This window comes from Rana temporaria, chromosome 3 (assembly GCF_905171775.1).
Source record: "Rana temporaria chromosome 3, aRanTem1.1, whole genome shotgun sequence".
In the NCBI taxonomy this organism is placed as follows: domain Eukaryota; kingdom Metazoa; phylum Chordata; class Amphibia; order Anura; family Ranidae; genus Rana; species Rana temporaria.
In genome coordinates this window covers 13,309,634-13,324,049 of record NC_053491.1, presented here as the reverse complement: position 1 = coordinate 13,324,049, position 14,416 = coordinate 13,309,634, and the positions used below count along the sequence as shown (strand labels likewise).

At 48.0% G+C, this 14,416-nt stretch overlaps 1 protein-coding gene across 3 annotated transcripts in view; it reads right to left on the bottom strand.

Moving 5' to 3' along the window:
• MEGF11 (multiple EGF like domains 11) overlaps window positions 1-14,416 on the bottom strand; it is a 766,818-nt gene that overhangs the window by 169,600 nt on the left and 582,802 nt on the right. For all 3 annotated transcript variants that reach the window (XM_040342265.1, XM_040342267.1, XM_040342266.1), the window contains exons 12-13: window positions 12,383-12,546; window positions 12,172-12,274 (exon numbers count right to left, since the gene is read on the bottom strand). In XM_040342265.1, coding sequence (XP_040198199.1) covers window positions 12,172-12,274; window positions 12,383-12,546 — 267 coding nt within the window. The remainder of the gene's footprint in view (window positions 1-12,171; window positions 12,275-12,382; window positions 12,547-14,416) is intronic.

The following is a 14,416-nucleotide window of genomic DNA, read 5'->3' as shown; positions in this document are numbered from 1 at the left end:
GACGTCCTTGCGACGTCATTTGCCGCAATGCACATCGGGAAAGTTTCCCGACGGAGCATGCGCTCTATGATCGGCGCGGGAATGCGCCTAATTTAAATGATTCCCGCCCCCTACGGGATCATTTAAATTGCGCGCGCTTACGCCGGGCATTTTGCCGGCGCGCCCACGCAATTTACTCCGTGAATCAAGGGCAGCGCAATAAATTTGCGGGGGCGCAGGGCAAAAACGTTGCCCTGCGCCTCCGTAAAAAAAGCGCAATTGTACCTGAATCTAGCCCACTGATATGGTAGGCAATTGGTTAAAGAGCAATTCCAAATCCGAAATGAGGTCAACTGTACTAAACTCAGAGGGTCTACCCGGTATAAAAGCCGGGCTCCATGGTGGGCTTGCTGCCTATTAGTAACCTCGCCAATGTTCCCGGGAGAGGCCTCGCCGCACTCAGAGGGAAGGTGCCGCTGGATCAAAGGAAAGGAATGACAATCGCTTTCTCCGCTCCATTATAAAGATGAAGAAACAGCCAGCTTCACATGTCTGCCGGAATAAAATTAGAGTAATTCCTCAATTCAGGAGGTAGTTTTCCTCCGCCGAGCAAGCTAACATGTAAAACTCGTAGATGTGACTGAAATGTTATTTAAGCAATTTATTTTTTTCTCCAGAGCACTGCCAAGTTCCATTAGTGCGGCATTAAGGCTGAAAGTCAAGTTTGTCTTAAGCAATTTGATATGTGATAAAAAAATAAAAAATGAGAGCAAAAGGTTTCCAATTCGTTCCACTTAGACCAGCTCTTCTGCGGCAGCGCTACTCCTTGTTCTCCACTTCAGCCCCGGTCAGCGAAGACATCACACATTTTGGGGGCCCTTGCACAGCTTTAGGCAGGGTCCCCCTGCCTAAAGGTGTAATAAAAAAAAACGGAAGGGGGTCCCTGGGGACCATTACAAGTGTAATGTAAAAAAAATTTAAAATATAAAAAAGCGAGAGGGGGCCCTGGGGCATATCGGGCCCCTAACAGTTGTAATGCAAAAAATAAAAAAATAAAATTATAAAACAAAAAAATAGGAGGGGGTCCCTGGGGACCATTACAGGTGTAAAGCAACACAATTTAAAAAAAAAAACAGGAGGGGGCCTGTAAGGGGCCCTGGGGCACATCGGCCCCTAACAGGTGTAATGAAAAAAATTAAAATAAAAAAATAAAATAAAATTATATAAAAAAAAAAAAACGGGAGGGGGGCCAGCCGAGCCCCTGGGGACCAACGGGTCCCTTACATGTGTAATGCCTGTATCCCCCCTGATGGCGGCCCTGGCCCACGGTGGATTTGGCTGCCAACTGACCAGGCCACTTTTTGCGAATTCGGCACTGCGTCGCTTTAACTGACAATTGCGCGGTCGGGCGGCGATGTACCCAAACAAAATTGATGTCCCCTTTTCCCCACAAATAGACCTTTCTAATGGTGGTATTTGATCAAATCTGTGGTTTTTATTTTTTGCGATATAAATAAAAAAGTGCGTACGTTTTGAAAAAAAAGCTATATTTTTTTACTTACTTTTTGCTATAATAAAAAATCCCCAAAATACATAAAAAATATATTTTTTCCTCAGTTTAGGCCGATACGTATTCTTCTACGTATTTTTGGTAAAAAAATCGCAATCAGCGTATATCGATTGGTTTGCGCAAAAATTATAGCGTCTACAAAATAGGGGATAGATTAATGGCATTTTTAGAGCTTTCTTTTGGTGGTATTTGATCACCTCTGCGGTTTTTATTTTATGCGCTATAAACAAAAAAAGAGCGACTATTTAGAAAAAAAACCCACACTATTAACCAGATTCAGAGAGAGTTACGCCGGCGTATCAGTAGATACGCCGACGTAACTCGGAATATGCGCCGTCGTAAGTTTAAGTGTATGCTCAAACTGAGATACATTTAAACCTAGCTAAGATACGACAGCCTGTGCCGTCGTATCTTAGGGTGCAATTTTTCAGCTGGCCGCTAGGTGGCGCTTCCGTTGAGTTTGGCATAGAATATGTAAATGCCTAGATACGCTGATTCACGAACGTACGTGCTCCCGTCGCAGTAAAGATACGCCTTTTCTGTAAAAGATAAGCCACGTAAAGATAAAGCTGCCCCCTAGGTGGCCTAGCCAATGTTAAGTATGGCCGTCGTTCCCGCTTCGAATTTTGAAAATTTTACGTCGTTTGCGTAAGTCGTGAATGGGGCTGGACGTAATTTACGTTCACGTCGAAACCAATACGTCCTTGCGGCGTACTTTGGAGCAATGCACACTGGGATATGTACACGGACGGCGCATGCGCCATTCGTAAAAAACATCAATCACGTCGGGTCACCAAACATTAACATAAAACACGCCCCCCCATCCTCATTTGAATTAGGCGCGCTTACGCCGGCCCCATTTACGCTACGACGCTGTAAGTTATGAGGCAAGTGCTTTGTGAATACAGTACTTGCCTCTCTGACTTAAGGCGGCGTAGCGTAAATACGATACGCTACGCCGCCTTAAAGATACGCGCCCCTACCTGAATCTGGCTATATATCTTTAACTTTTTGCTATAATAAATATCCCCATTTTAAATAAAAAAAAAAATTCCCTCAGTTCGGCCTGATCTGTATTCTTCTTCATATTTTTGGTAAAAAAAAAAAATTGCAATAAGCGTATACTGATTGGTTTGCGGAAAATTTACACATGATCGGATTTTTCGTCGGAAAAACCTTGAATGGTTTTTCCAACGGAATTCTGCTCAAGCTTGGCTTGCATACACACGGTCACACAAAAGTTCTCTGAACTTTCGACCGTCAAGAACGGAGTGACGTACAACACTACGATGAGCCGAGAAATGTTCAATGCTTCCGAGCATGCGTCGGAATTCTGCGTGTCAGAATTGCTACAGACGATAGGATTTTTTTTCCGGCAGAAAATTTGAGAACCAGCTCTCAATCTTTTGTTGGCGGAAATTCCGACAGCAAAAGTCTGCTGGAGCCTACAGCCGGTCAGAATTTTCGTTCAAATGCTCTGACTTTTGCTGTCGGAATTTCCGATTGTGTGTATGGGGCATTATAGCGTCTACAAAATAGGGGGCATTTTTATTGTGACTGCGACATTATGGCGGACACATCGGACACTTTAACACATTTTTGGGACCATTGTCATTTATACAGCGACCAGTGCTATAAAAATGCACTGATAACTGTGAAAATGACACTGGCAGGGAAGGGGTTAACCACTAGGGGGCGCTGAACGGCTTAAGTGTGTCCTAGGGAATGATTCTAACGGTTAGGGGGCGTGGCTACAAGTGACACATCAGCGATCTCTGCTCCGGATGACAGGGAACAGTAGATCACTGTCCTGTAACTAGGCAGAACAGGGGAATGCCTTGTTTATATCGGCATCTCCCCGTTCTTCATCTCCCGACCGCAATCGTGGGCTGCCCGGGAACATTGAGTTCCCGGGACCCGCAGGCTCACTCACAAGGTACGCGGAGGGCATGCGCATGCGCCCACGGGTCCCGGGAACTCGATGTTCCCGGGCAGCCCGCGATAACGAAACGAAAGCACAGAAAGCAAAAACCGAATGATCCGACATAAACAAATGCTTTATTTTCGTTTTCGTTGCGGTCGAATGTGCCTATTAACTCTATTAGTCCGATATTATTCTACATAGGGAGAAAAGATTTGACATTGAGAGAAAAGATTTGACATTGAGAGAAAAGATTCGACATAGAGAGAAAAGATTCGACATAGAGATACATGAAGATTCGACGAAGTAGATAAAAACATACGATCGCAGGAAGCGGACATTTTTGGTGAAATGCTCGGCCCATAGGCTATAGAAGAATTCTAATGTTGGTTGACTAGTAATAATAATTAATAAATATAATTATTATTAGTCAAAGTATGCCTGTGAAATAGCGCATGTTTCGAGTACTTAGAACTGTCTCTACACAAATTGTAATTTCTGAAGGAAAAAAAGTCATTTAAAAATCACTGGCGGCTATAATGAATTGTCGGCTCCCGGCAATTCAGAGAGAATTCATTAAAAAAAAAAAAAAAAGCATGGGGGTCCCCCCAAATTAAATTACCAGGCCCTTCAGGTCTGGTATGGATATTAAGGGGAACCCTGTCGTCAATTTTAAAAAAAAATGTGGTTCCCCCAAATATCAATTCCAGACCCTTCAGGCCTGGTGTGGATTTTAAGGGGAACTCCACCCCAATTAAAAAAAATAAAATGGCGTGGAGTTTCCCCAAAAATCCACACCAGACCCCTTATCCGAGCACGTTAACCTGGCAGGCCGCAGAAAAGAGGGGGGGAAAGAGAGCGCCCCCCTCCTGAACCGTACCAGGCCACATGCCTTCAACATGGGGAGGATGTCCCTATGTTGATGGGGCAAGTGCCTCATCCCCACAACCCTTGCCCGGTGGTTGTGGGGGTCTGCGGGCGGGGGGCTTATCAGAATCGGGAATACCCCTTTAACAAAGGGGACGCCCAGATCCAGCCCCCCCCCCCATGTAAATTGGTAATGGGGTACATTGTACCCCTACCATTTCACTAAGGAAGTGTAAATAATTGTAAAAAAAAACACACACACCATGGAAAAAAGTCCTTTATTAAAAAAATAATAATCCAGCGGTGGTAATCCACTCTCGATCACTGCTCCCCGCTCCAACGTTGTCGGTATCCAGCGACGGGTGATCTCCTCTCCGCCGGGGTCCAGCGATGAGAAGATCATCCAGGTCCGGGATCCAGAGCGCAGCATCGCCGGCCGCCTGTCTCCACTGGAGACAGCCCGGCGATTGACGCGGCTGGAGCTGGTGACTGTTCTTATATAGGTGAGGCGTGACCACCCGCCATGTGACCCCGCCCCCCTCTGACGCAAGGGGGAAGCCTGGGATTCCCCAGTGACTTAGCAGAGGGTGCATCAGAGGGGAACGGTGTCACGGGACGGGTGGCCCGCCTCAGCTATATAAGAACTGTCACTAGCTCCAGCCGCGTCATTCGCCGGGCTGTCTCCGGTGGAGACAGGTGGCCGGCGATGCTGCGCTCTGGATCCCGGATCTGGATGATCTTCTCATCGCTGGACCCCGGGGGAGAGGAGATCACCCGTCGCTGGATACTGACAACGTTGGAGCGGGGAGCCGGGACCGAGTGGATTACCACCGCTGGATTTTTTTTATTTTTAATACAAAGACTTTTTTCTACGGTGTGTGTGTGTGTTTTTTTACAATTCTTTACACTTCCTTAGTGAAATGGTAGGGGTACAATGTACCCCATTACCAATTCACATGGGGGAGGGGGCAGGATCTGGGGGTCCCCTTAGTTAAAGGGGTCCTCCAGATTCTGATAAGCCCCCCGCCCGCAGACCCCCACAACCACCAGGCAAGGGTTGTGGGGATGAGGCCCTTGTCCCCATCAACATAGGGACATCCTGGCCTGGTACGGTTAAGGAGGGGGGGGCGCTCTCTTGTCCCCCACTCTTTTCTGTGGCCGGCCAGGTTGCATGCTCGGATAAGGGGTCTGGTGTTGATTTTTGGGGGAACTCCACACCATTTTTTTTTATTTGGGGTGGAGTTCCCCTTAAAATCCACACCAGACCTGAAGGGTCTGGAATGGATATTTGGGGGGAACCCCACGTCATTTTTTTTTTCAAATTGACGGCGGGGTTTCCCCCTTAAGCTGTTTTTTTTAAATTTCCTTGCCGTACATACTGTTTTATATATATATGTTCACCGCGGCTTCTGGGTATGGAATCTGCGGGACTGGGCATTCCTAATTGATTGACATGCTTCCGACCGGCACATACAGCGCGTCACGAGTTGCCGAAAGAAGCCAGACTGCGATTCGGCTCTATACGGCGCCTGCGCACCGACGTTCAGCTTCTTTCGGCAACTCGTGACGCGCTGTATGCGCCGGTCGGAAGCATGTCAATCAGTTACGGTACGTACGGCAAGGAAATAAAAAAAAAAACAGCCTAATGTCATTCTAACAACTCGGCTGAATGTAATGTTAAAACATTTTTTTTGGGGTGAACCCCCGCTTTAATATCCATACCAGACCTGAAGGGCCTGGTAATTGAATTTGGGGGGACCCCCATGCTTTTTTTTTATTTTTAAATGAATTAATTCTCTCTGAATTGCAGAGAGCCGACAATTCATTATAGCTGCGAGTCATTTTAAAATGACTTTTTTTCCTTCAGAAATGACATCGACTACAGGCGAGTCGGGACGCTCTTTACGTTGCAGATAGAGAAAGGAGCTGTGTGTGAGTGGGAGTCCTGACTCTCCCGTAGTCCAAGGGAGGGGGTGAGCACGACACTCCACACCAGGGAGAAAGCCTTGCATTACTGTGTGGAGTTACAGACAGAAGAAAAGGAAGTGAGGATTTCTCAGAAGAAATAAGGACATTTAAAAGCAAAATGGAAGGATGAGGTAAGTGAAGGAGGACTGCACTGAGGTAAAGGAAGCTATACAAAAAAATTGTATCTTTACAACCCCTTTAAGTTTTACAAACAAATTTAACTTCCTTTAAATAGGAATAAAAAAAAAACAACAGAACAAAGTTTGCATTCTCCACTTGTTTGCAGTAATTCTTCGAGGGCCACGAATGCCGGAGACTTGAGAAGTTAGGTACCCAATTGTGACATCCTCCCCGCCTCCCATCCGGAGGTCAGTAATCTCCATGCACACAGGCCTGCTTGCCGCTGGCTCCTCACACCAATCAGTGCCGAGCAGACGGAGAGCCGCGTGTTTGTTAAGCTGATAATATCTATTTAATTTACTGCACAAGGCTGCTCAGCTCCCGGCTGTGCTCTTCGCTCTGATTCTACCAAGGCAAATACACCGCCACATGGGGGGACAAACAGGTTTCTACGAGAAACACCGGCGCCGCTCGTTCTACATCAACAGCTAGACTGGCCACCAACCTGCCTTTCCGCGTTCTTTTATCACAACACCATCCACCTCGTTCATTTTATCCTTCTACAGCCAGCTGCTTCCTTCTGATTGAAGGGCTGAGGTATAGATAATCTATACAGCCTGCAGAAGTGGAACTCAAGGTATGGCTTTTATTGCGTGGTTACTGTACATTGATCCAGCCTGAACCAAAATAAGTACCGTATATACTCGAGTATAAGCCGACCCGAGTATAAGCCGAGGCCCTAATTTTACCACCAAAAAATGGGAAAACGTATTGACTCGAGTATAAGCCTAGGGTGAGAATGCAGCAGCCAAAAAGAGCGGAAAAGAGGGTTAACAATGCCCATTTGTACGCCTCACTGTGCCCATTTGCAGCCTTACTGTGTCCATTCTCACTGTGTCCATTGCAGCCTTACTATGCCCATTGCAGCCTTACTGTGCCCATTCTCACTGTGCCCATTGCAGCCTTACTGTGCCCATTCTCACTGTGCCCATTGCAGCCTTACTGTGATCATTCTCACTGTGCCCATTGCAGCCTTACTGTGCCCATTCTCACTGTACCGATTGCAGCCTTACTGTGCCCATTGCAGCCTTACTGTGCCCATTCTCACTGTGTCCATTGCAGCCTTACTGTGCCCATTCTCACTGCGCCCATTGCAACCTTACTGTGCCCATTCTCACTATGCATATTGCAGCCTTACTGTGTCTATTCTCACTGTGCCCATCGCAGCCTTACTATGCCCATTTCGGCCTTACTGTACCCGTTCTCACTGTACCAATTGCAGACTTACTGTGCCCATTGCAGCCTTACTGTGCCTATTCTCACTGTGCCCATTGCAGCCTTACTGTGCCTATTCTCACGGTGCCCATTGCAGCCTTACTGTACCCATTCTCACTGTGCCCATTTCAGCCTTACTGTGCCCATTCTCACTGTGCCCATTTCAGCCTTACTGTGCCCATTCTCACTGTGCCAATTTCAGCCTTACTGTGCCCATTCTCACTGTGCCCATTTCAGCCTTACTGTGCCCATTGCAGCCTTACTGTACCCATTCTCACTGTGCCCATTTGCAACCTTACTGTGCCCATTCTCACTGTGCCCATTTGCAACCTTACTGTGCCCATTCTCACTGTGACCATTGCAGCCTTACTATGCCCATTGCAGCCTTACTGTACCCATTCTCACTGTACCTATTGCAGCCTTACTGTGCCCATTGCAGCCTTACTGTGCCCATTCTCACTGTACCCATTGCAGCCTTACTATGTCAATTGCAGCCTTACTCTACCCATTCTCACTGTACCCATTTGCATGCCTCACTGTCCCCATTTGCAACCTTTCTGTGCCCATTCTCACTGTGCCCATTGCAGCCTTACTATGCCCATTGCAGCCTTACTGTACCCATTCTCACTGTGCCCAGTCCTGTTGGAACAGAAAGGGGCCATTCCGAAGCTGTCGGCTCCTCAACAATCAGCTAAAATAAAACCTTAAAGCGGGGGTTCACCCAAATTTTTGATTGACAGGCTTCCAACCGTTTCATACAGCGCGTCACGAGTTGCCAAAAGAAGCCGAACGTCGGTGCGGCTCTATACGGCGCCTGTGCACCGACGTTCAGCTTCTTTCGCCAACACGTGAAGCGCTGTATGCGACGGTTGGAAGCCTGTCAATCAATTAGGAACGCCCAGTCCCGCAGAAGACATAGCCGGAAACGGCGGTGAAAATAAGGTATGTACGGGGATAAAATAAAAAAAAACAGCCGATTGTCATTCTGACAACTCGGCTGAATGTAATGTTAAAAATGTATTTTTTGGGTGAACCTCCACTTTAACTACCGCATGCCTGGACCACTACTTATTTACGATATGCATCTATTTATGTATTTATTTATTTTTTAGAAACACAGACACAAAAGACATAAAAAAACAAACACAACAAAGCTTATCAAACCTACAATAATAAGAAAAAACAAACAAAAAAAATCAGACCTATGTCTAAGCAGGCCTGTTCCCAACTCAAACCTGAACTCCTATGGTCTAGCCATAGTGACCAGATTGCGTTAAACCTCTTGGATGAATTTATAAAAAAAAAAAAATGTCTCTCATAAGAAATGCACTTGTTCAAATAAAAAAATCCAACAACATATGGTCGGAGGGTGTGGGGAAGTCCACCGAAGGCAGGGGCGGACTGACCATTTGGTCACTCGGGCACTGCCCGAGGGCTCCATGCCACTAGGGGGCCCCATCAGGGTTGCCAGCCTCAGAAAAACCAGGGACAGTATGTAAAAATTTGCGTTTTTTTTTTACATCTGTCCCTGAAATGCCCCTTACCGTCACCCTTTTGGTCTAAAAATCCCAATATTATATCTGCCCCGCCTCTCCAGTACCTTTTCAGTGTGTGTATGTGTATTCTGTGTGTCTGTATACTGTGTGGCCCCATAATCTATTGCCTGGGGGCCCCATAATCTCCTATTGCCCGGGGGCCCCATAATCTCCTATTGCCTGGGGGCCCCATAATACCCTATTGCCAGGGGGCCCCATAATCTCCTATTGCCCGGGGGCCCATAATCTCCTATTGCCCGGGGGCCCCATGAGTTGTCAGTCCGCCCCTGACCTAAGGGCAATTTGTCTCCGAGCCACAAACAGTGTACGTAGGACCGCAGTCCACTTTGGTGGCTTAAGCAATTGAACAATCAAAATGGCCCAATAAACATGTAAGAGGATCCATTTGAAGGTTCACATCTAAAATCCTGTTAAGTGTACCCACAACCTCCGCCCAATACCTCTGGAGCTTTGGGCAATGCCACAATAGGTGTATCAGAGATCCAATATTACCACATCTAGGGCAAGCTGCATCGGCTCTTAAGCCAATAGCGCACAGAAATTCAGGGGTTCTAACAGTAGCGGCTGATGCTCCATCGATCGGGGGGGGGGGGGGAACAGCAGACAGACCTGACCACAGACCCCCCTCCCGTCGCTCCAGCCCACCACCCAACACTAACCCCCGTCGCTCCAGCCTGCCACCGCACACCATTGACAACACCGCCCACCCATGGTCGATGTCCCTCTCGCCAAACAGCCCCCCCCCCCCCGTGTCAGCCCCAAACTTACCCTGTGCCAGTCACGGCTGCGGTGGTGGCGGCTTCCCCCCTCCATCTCCTCCATGTCCCGACCAACGCTTCTACTCCCGGCCAATTGGGTCTTAGGACTCCCGGCCAATGGGGTCTCAGGACCCCGCTTCCTGATTGTCCGGGAGGAGAAACAGGAAGACATTAGCGAATATTAATTCGCTAATGTCACACGACAGGGTGGGCTCTGCGCCCTGAACCCACCCTTTTTGAAGCCAATTAGAGCCTCAGGCCCAGATTCTCAAAGGAGATACGACGGCGTATCTCCAGATACGCCGTCGTATCTCTGAGTCTGAGCCGTCGTATCTAAGCGCCTGATTCATAGAATCAGTTACACAAAGATTTGTATTAGATTCGATCGGCGTAAGTCTCTTACGCCGCCAGATCCTAACTGCATATTTACGCTGGCCGCTAGGGGCGTGTACGCTGATTTACGCCTAGAAATATGTAAATCAGCTAGATATGCGAATTCACAAACGTATGCCCGGCCGACGCAGTACAGATACGCCGTTTACGTTAGTCTTTTCCCCGGCGTAAAGTTACCCCTGCTATATGAGGCGTACATGCGGCGTACCAATGTTAAGTATGGACGTCGTTCCCGCAGCGAATTTTGAAAATGTTTCGTCGTTTGCGTAAGTCGTCCGTGAATGGGGCTGGACGTCATTTACGTTCACGTTGAAACCAATACGTCCTTGCGGCGTACTTTGGAGCAATGCACACTGGGATATGTCCACGGGCGGCGCATGCGCCATTCGTAAAAAGCGTAATTTACGTGGGAGTCACATAACATTTACATAACACACGCCCACATCTTCCACATTTGAATTAGGCGGGCTTACGCCGGGCCTATTTACGCTACGCCGCCGCAACTTACGGAGCAAGTGCTTTGAGAATACTGCACTTGCCCGTCTAAGTTGCGGAGGCGTATCGTAAAAAGGATACGTTACGCCCGCTCAAAGATACGCCTATGTACGTGAATCCGGGCCTCAGGCTCTAATCATGTGCTTCTAAAAAAAAAATAGAAATCCATAGAAATCCATGCGTCCGACGCCCTGCATGTAGATTAGGGGGCCAGACGCATGGGCCTGGATTCAAGAAGCAATTGCGCCTGTGTAGCCATAAGTTACACAGCGCAATTGCTTACTTGCCCCGGCGTAACGAATGCTCCTGATTCAGGAACCTCGTTACGCCGACTGCAGCCTAAGATATGCGCGGCATAAGGCTCTTATGCCCGCATATCTTAGGCTGCATTCTTGCGATGGCCGCTAGGTGGCGTTCCCGTTGTGCTCAGCGTATAGTATGCAAATTGCATACTAACGCCGATTCACAACGTTGCGCGAGCCCTGCATACGCAATTTACGTTGTTTTCCGTACAGCGGTTTTCGCGTAAGGCTGCCCCTGCTATTAGCAGGGGCAGCCAATGTTACGTATACCCGTCGTTCCCGCGTCGCGAAATGTGAAATTTACGTAGTTTGCGTAAGTGACGTCATTTGCTTCAAAGTGAACGTGAATGGCGTCCAGCGCCATTCACGATTCACTTACGCAAACTACGTAAATTTCAAATTTCGCGACGCGGGAACGACGGGTATACGTAACATTGGCTGCCCCTGCTAATAGCAGGGGCAGCCTTACGCGAAAACCGCTGTACGGAAACTACGTAAATTGCGTACGCAGGGCTCGCGCAACGTTGTGAATCGGCGTTAGTATGAAATTTGAATACTATACACTGAGCACAACGGGAACGCCACCTAGCGGCCATCGCAAGAATGCAGCCTAAGATATGCGGGCATAAGAGCGGGAAAGTTTCCCGACGGAGCATGCGCTCTACGCTCGGCGCGGGAACGCGCCTAATTTAAATGATTACCGCCCCCCTACGGGATCATTTAAATTGCGCGCGCTTACGCCGGGCATTTTGCCGGCGCGCCCACGCAATTTTTCGGAGCTACTGCTCCGTGAATCAAGGGCAGCGCAGTAAATTTGCCGGGGGCGCAGGGCAAAAACGTTGCCCTGCGCCTCCGTAAAAAATGCGCAAATCTACTTGAATCCGGTCCATGGATTATACTAGGTTAGGTAAAGAGCAATAAAACAGTGCAGTAACCTATAACAACCCGCCTTTCATCTTTCACCTACCCGTCCATCCAGCCAGGCAGTGACAGTGACCGGTGACGGGGTCGCATCCCTCTGCATGGCTGCAGTCACAGTGTTCAGCGCAGTTCAGGCCGTACATCTCCTCCTAGGTAAAGAAAAAAGAAAAGAAGGACCGGGGTCAGCAGACACATATAGGAACTCCGATAAATGGAGGAAGCCATTGGTATGGATAAAATAAAGTCCTATTTAATACCGGGCATAGTTGTTCACAGACGTCTCCCATCCAGCCTGCAGCGCACATGCAGCTTCCATTTACAGTGTTACAAGAAGCATCGTTCAGACAGTGACAGGTCTGATTGCAGCTCAATCCCCAAGTGCCGCTTGAACAAGGAATGGAGCAATCTGTCCCTTGCCAGCCTGTATAGGAAAGAAAGGATTCATATATCATCTGTATTTTTCTATAACGTACACTTATTACTCTTTCATGGTGCACAGAACTCTGCAGATGTTCTGCTTTCTTTAGTTACCTGAATGTTCTAAACCCAGGGGTCTCCAAACCACGTTCTAAACAAAGGACCAGTTTACTGTCTGTCCTTCAAACTTTAGGGGGGGCTGGACTGTGGCCGGTGGGAGTAGAAAATGGCCTGGCGTCAGTGGGATTAAACAAATCCCCATGATTCGTATTAGGGAAAGTAATAGTGCCCCATTACTGGTGTCAGTGAGAAAAATAGTGTCCCATCATTGGAGTTAGTGGGAGGAATAGTGTCCCATCATTGGTGTCAGTGGGAGGAATAGTGTCCCATCATTGGAGTCAGTGGGAGGAATTTGGGGGGTTATCCACAAAGCCGCGGCGCAACGTAACTTTTCGGATTTAAGTTACTCCGCCGCAAAATTCCCAAGTTAGGTGCCGATCCACAAAGCACTTACCTGGAATTTTGCGGCGCTGTAACTTAAATCCGTCCGGCGCAAGGCGTTCCTATTCAAATGGGCGAGTCCCATTTAAATTAGGCGCGCTCCCGCGCAGGACGTACTGCGCATGCTCCGTCGGGTAAATTACCCGACGTGCATTGCGCTAACTGACGTCGCTCCGACGTCATTTGCTTAGACGTTAACGTAAATGGCGTCCAGCGCCATTCACAGACGTCTTACGCAAACGATGTAGAATTTAAAATTCGACGCGGGAACGACGGCCATACTTAACATGGCTTAAGACAACTAGGGCTTAGCCCTAGTTTTACGCGGCGGAACTCGACGTAAACGACGTAGATTTAGAGCGACGGGCCCGTCGGAGCGTTCGTGGATCGCCGTAACTGGTCATTTGCATATTCTACGCCGCCCCCAATGGCCTCGCCACCTAGCGGCCGGCCTAGAATTGCATCCTTAAGATCCGACAGTGAAATTCAATTACACATGTCGGATCTTCGTCCTAACTATGGGAAACTGAGTCTGTGGATCAGTTCCATAGTTAGGACCAGGGATACGACGGAGTAACAGCAGTTACTCCGCCGTATCTCTTTTGAGGATCTGGCCCATTGTCCCATCATTGGAGTCAGTGGGAGGAATATTGTCCCATTGTTGGAGTCAGTAGGAGGAATAGTGTCCCATCCAGGGCCGCCATCAGGAATTATGGGGCCGGCCCCTTACACAGCTTCAGACATGGGCCCCCTGGAGCAGAGAACCGGGGGGGGGGGGTGCTGCCGCCTGAAATAGAGAAGCGGGGGGGGGGCACCTGGGGCCTTGGGGACGTCTGGGCCCTTTAATAAAAAGAAATAAAGAAAATGTATATCAAAAATATATATTTTTTTTTTTAAAAGGGGGGGTTGCCATCTGGGGCCCTGGGGACCTCTGGGCCCTATATATATATATATATACAAATAATATTTTTTTCTATAAAAAGAAATTACAAAAAAAGGGGGGTTGCCATCCGGGACCTCTGGGCCCTTTAATAAAAAAAAAAAAAAAGAAACCTCTGGGCCCTTTAATAAAAAATAAATAGAAACAAATATATATAAAAAAATAAATAAACATTAAAAAAAAAAAAGGGGAGTTTCCTTACAGGGCCCTGGATGGAAAGGTACTGCCTGTACCCCCTGATGGCGGCCCTGGTCCCATCATTGGAGTTGGTGGGAGGAATAGTGTCCCATCATTGGTGTCAGTGGGAGGAATAGTGTCCCATCATTGGAGTCAGTGGGAGGAATAGTGTCTCATCATTGGAGTCAGTGGGAGGAATAGTGTCCCATCATTAGTGTCAATGGGAGGAATAGTGTCCCATCATTGGCATCAGTGG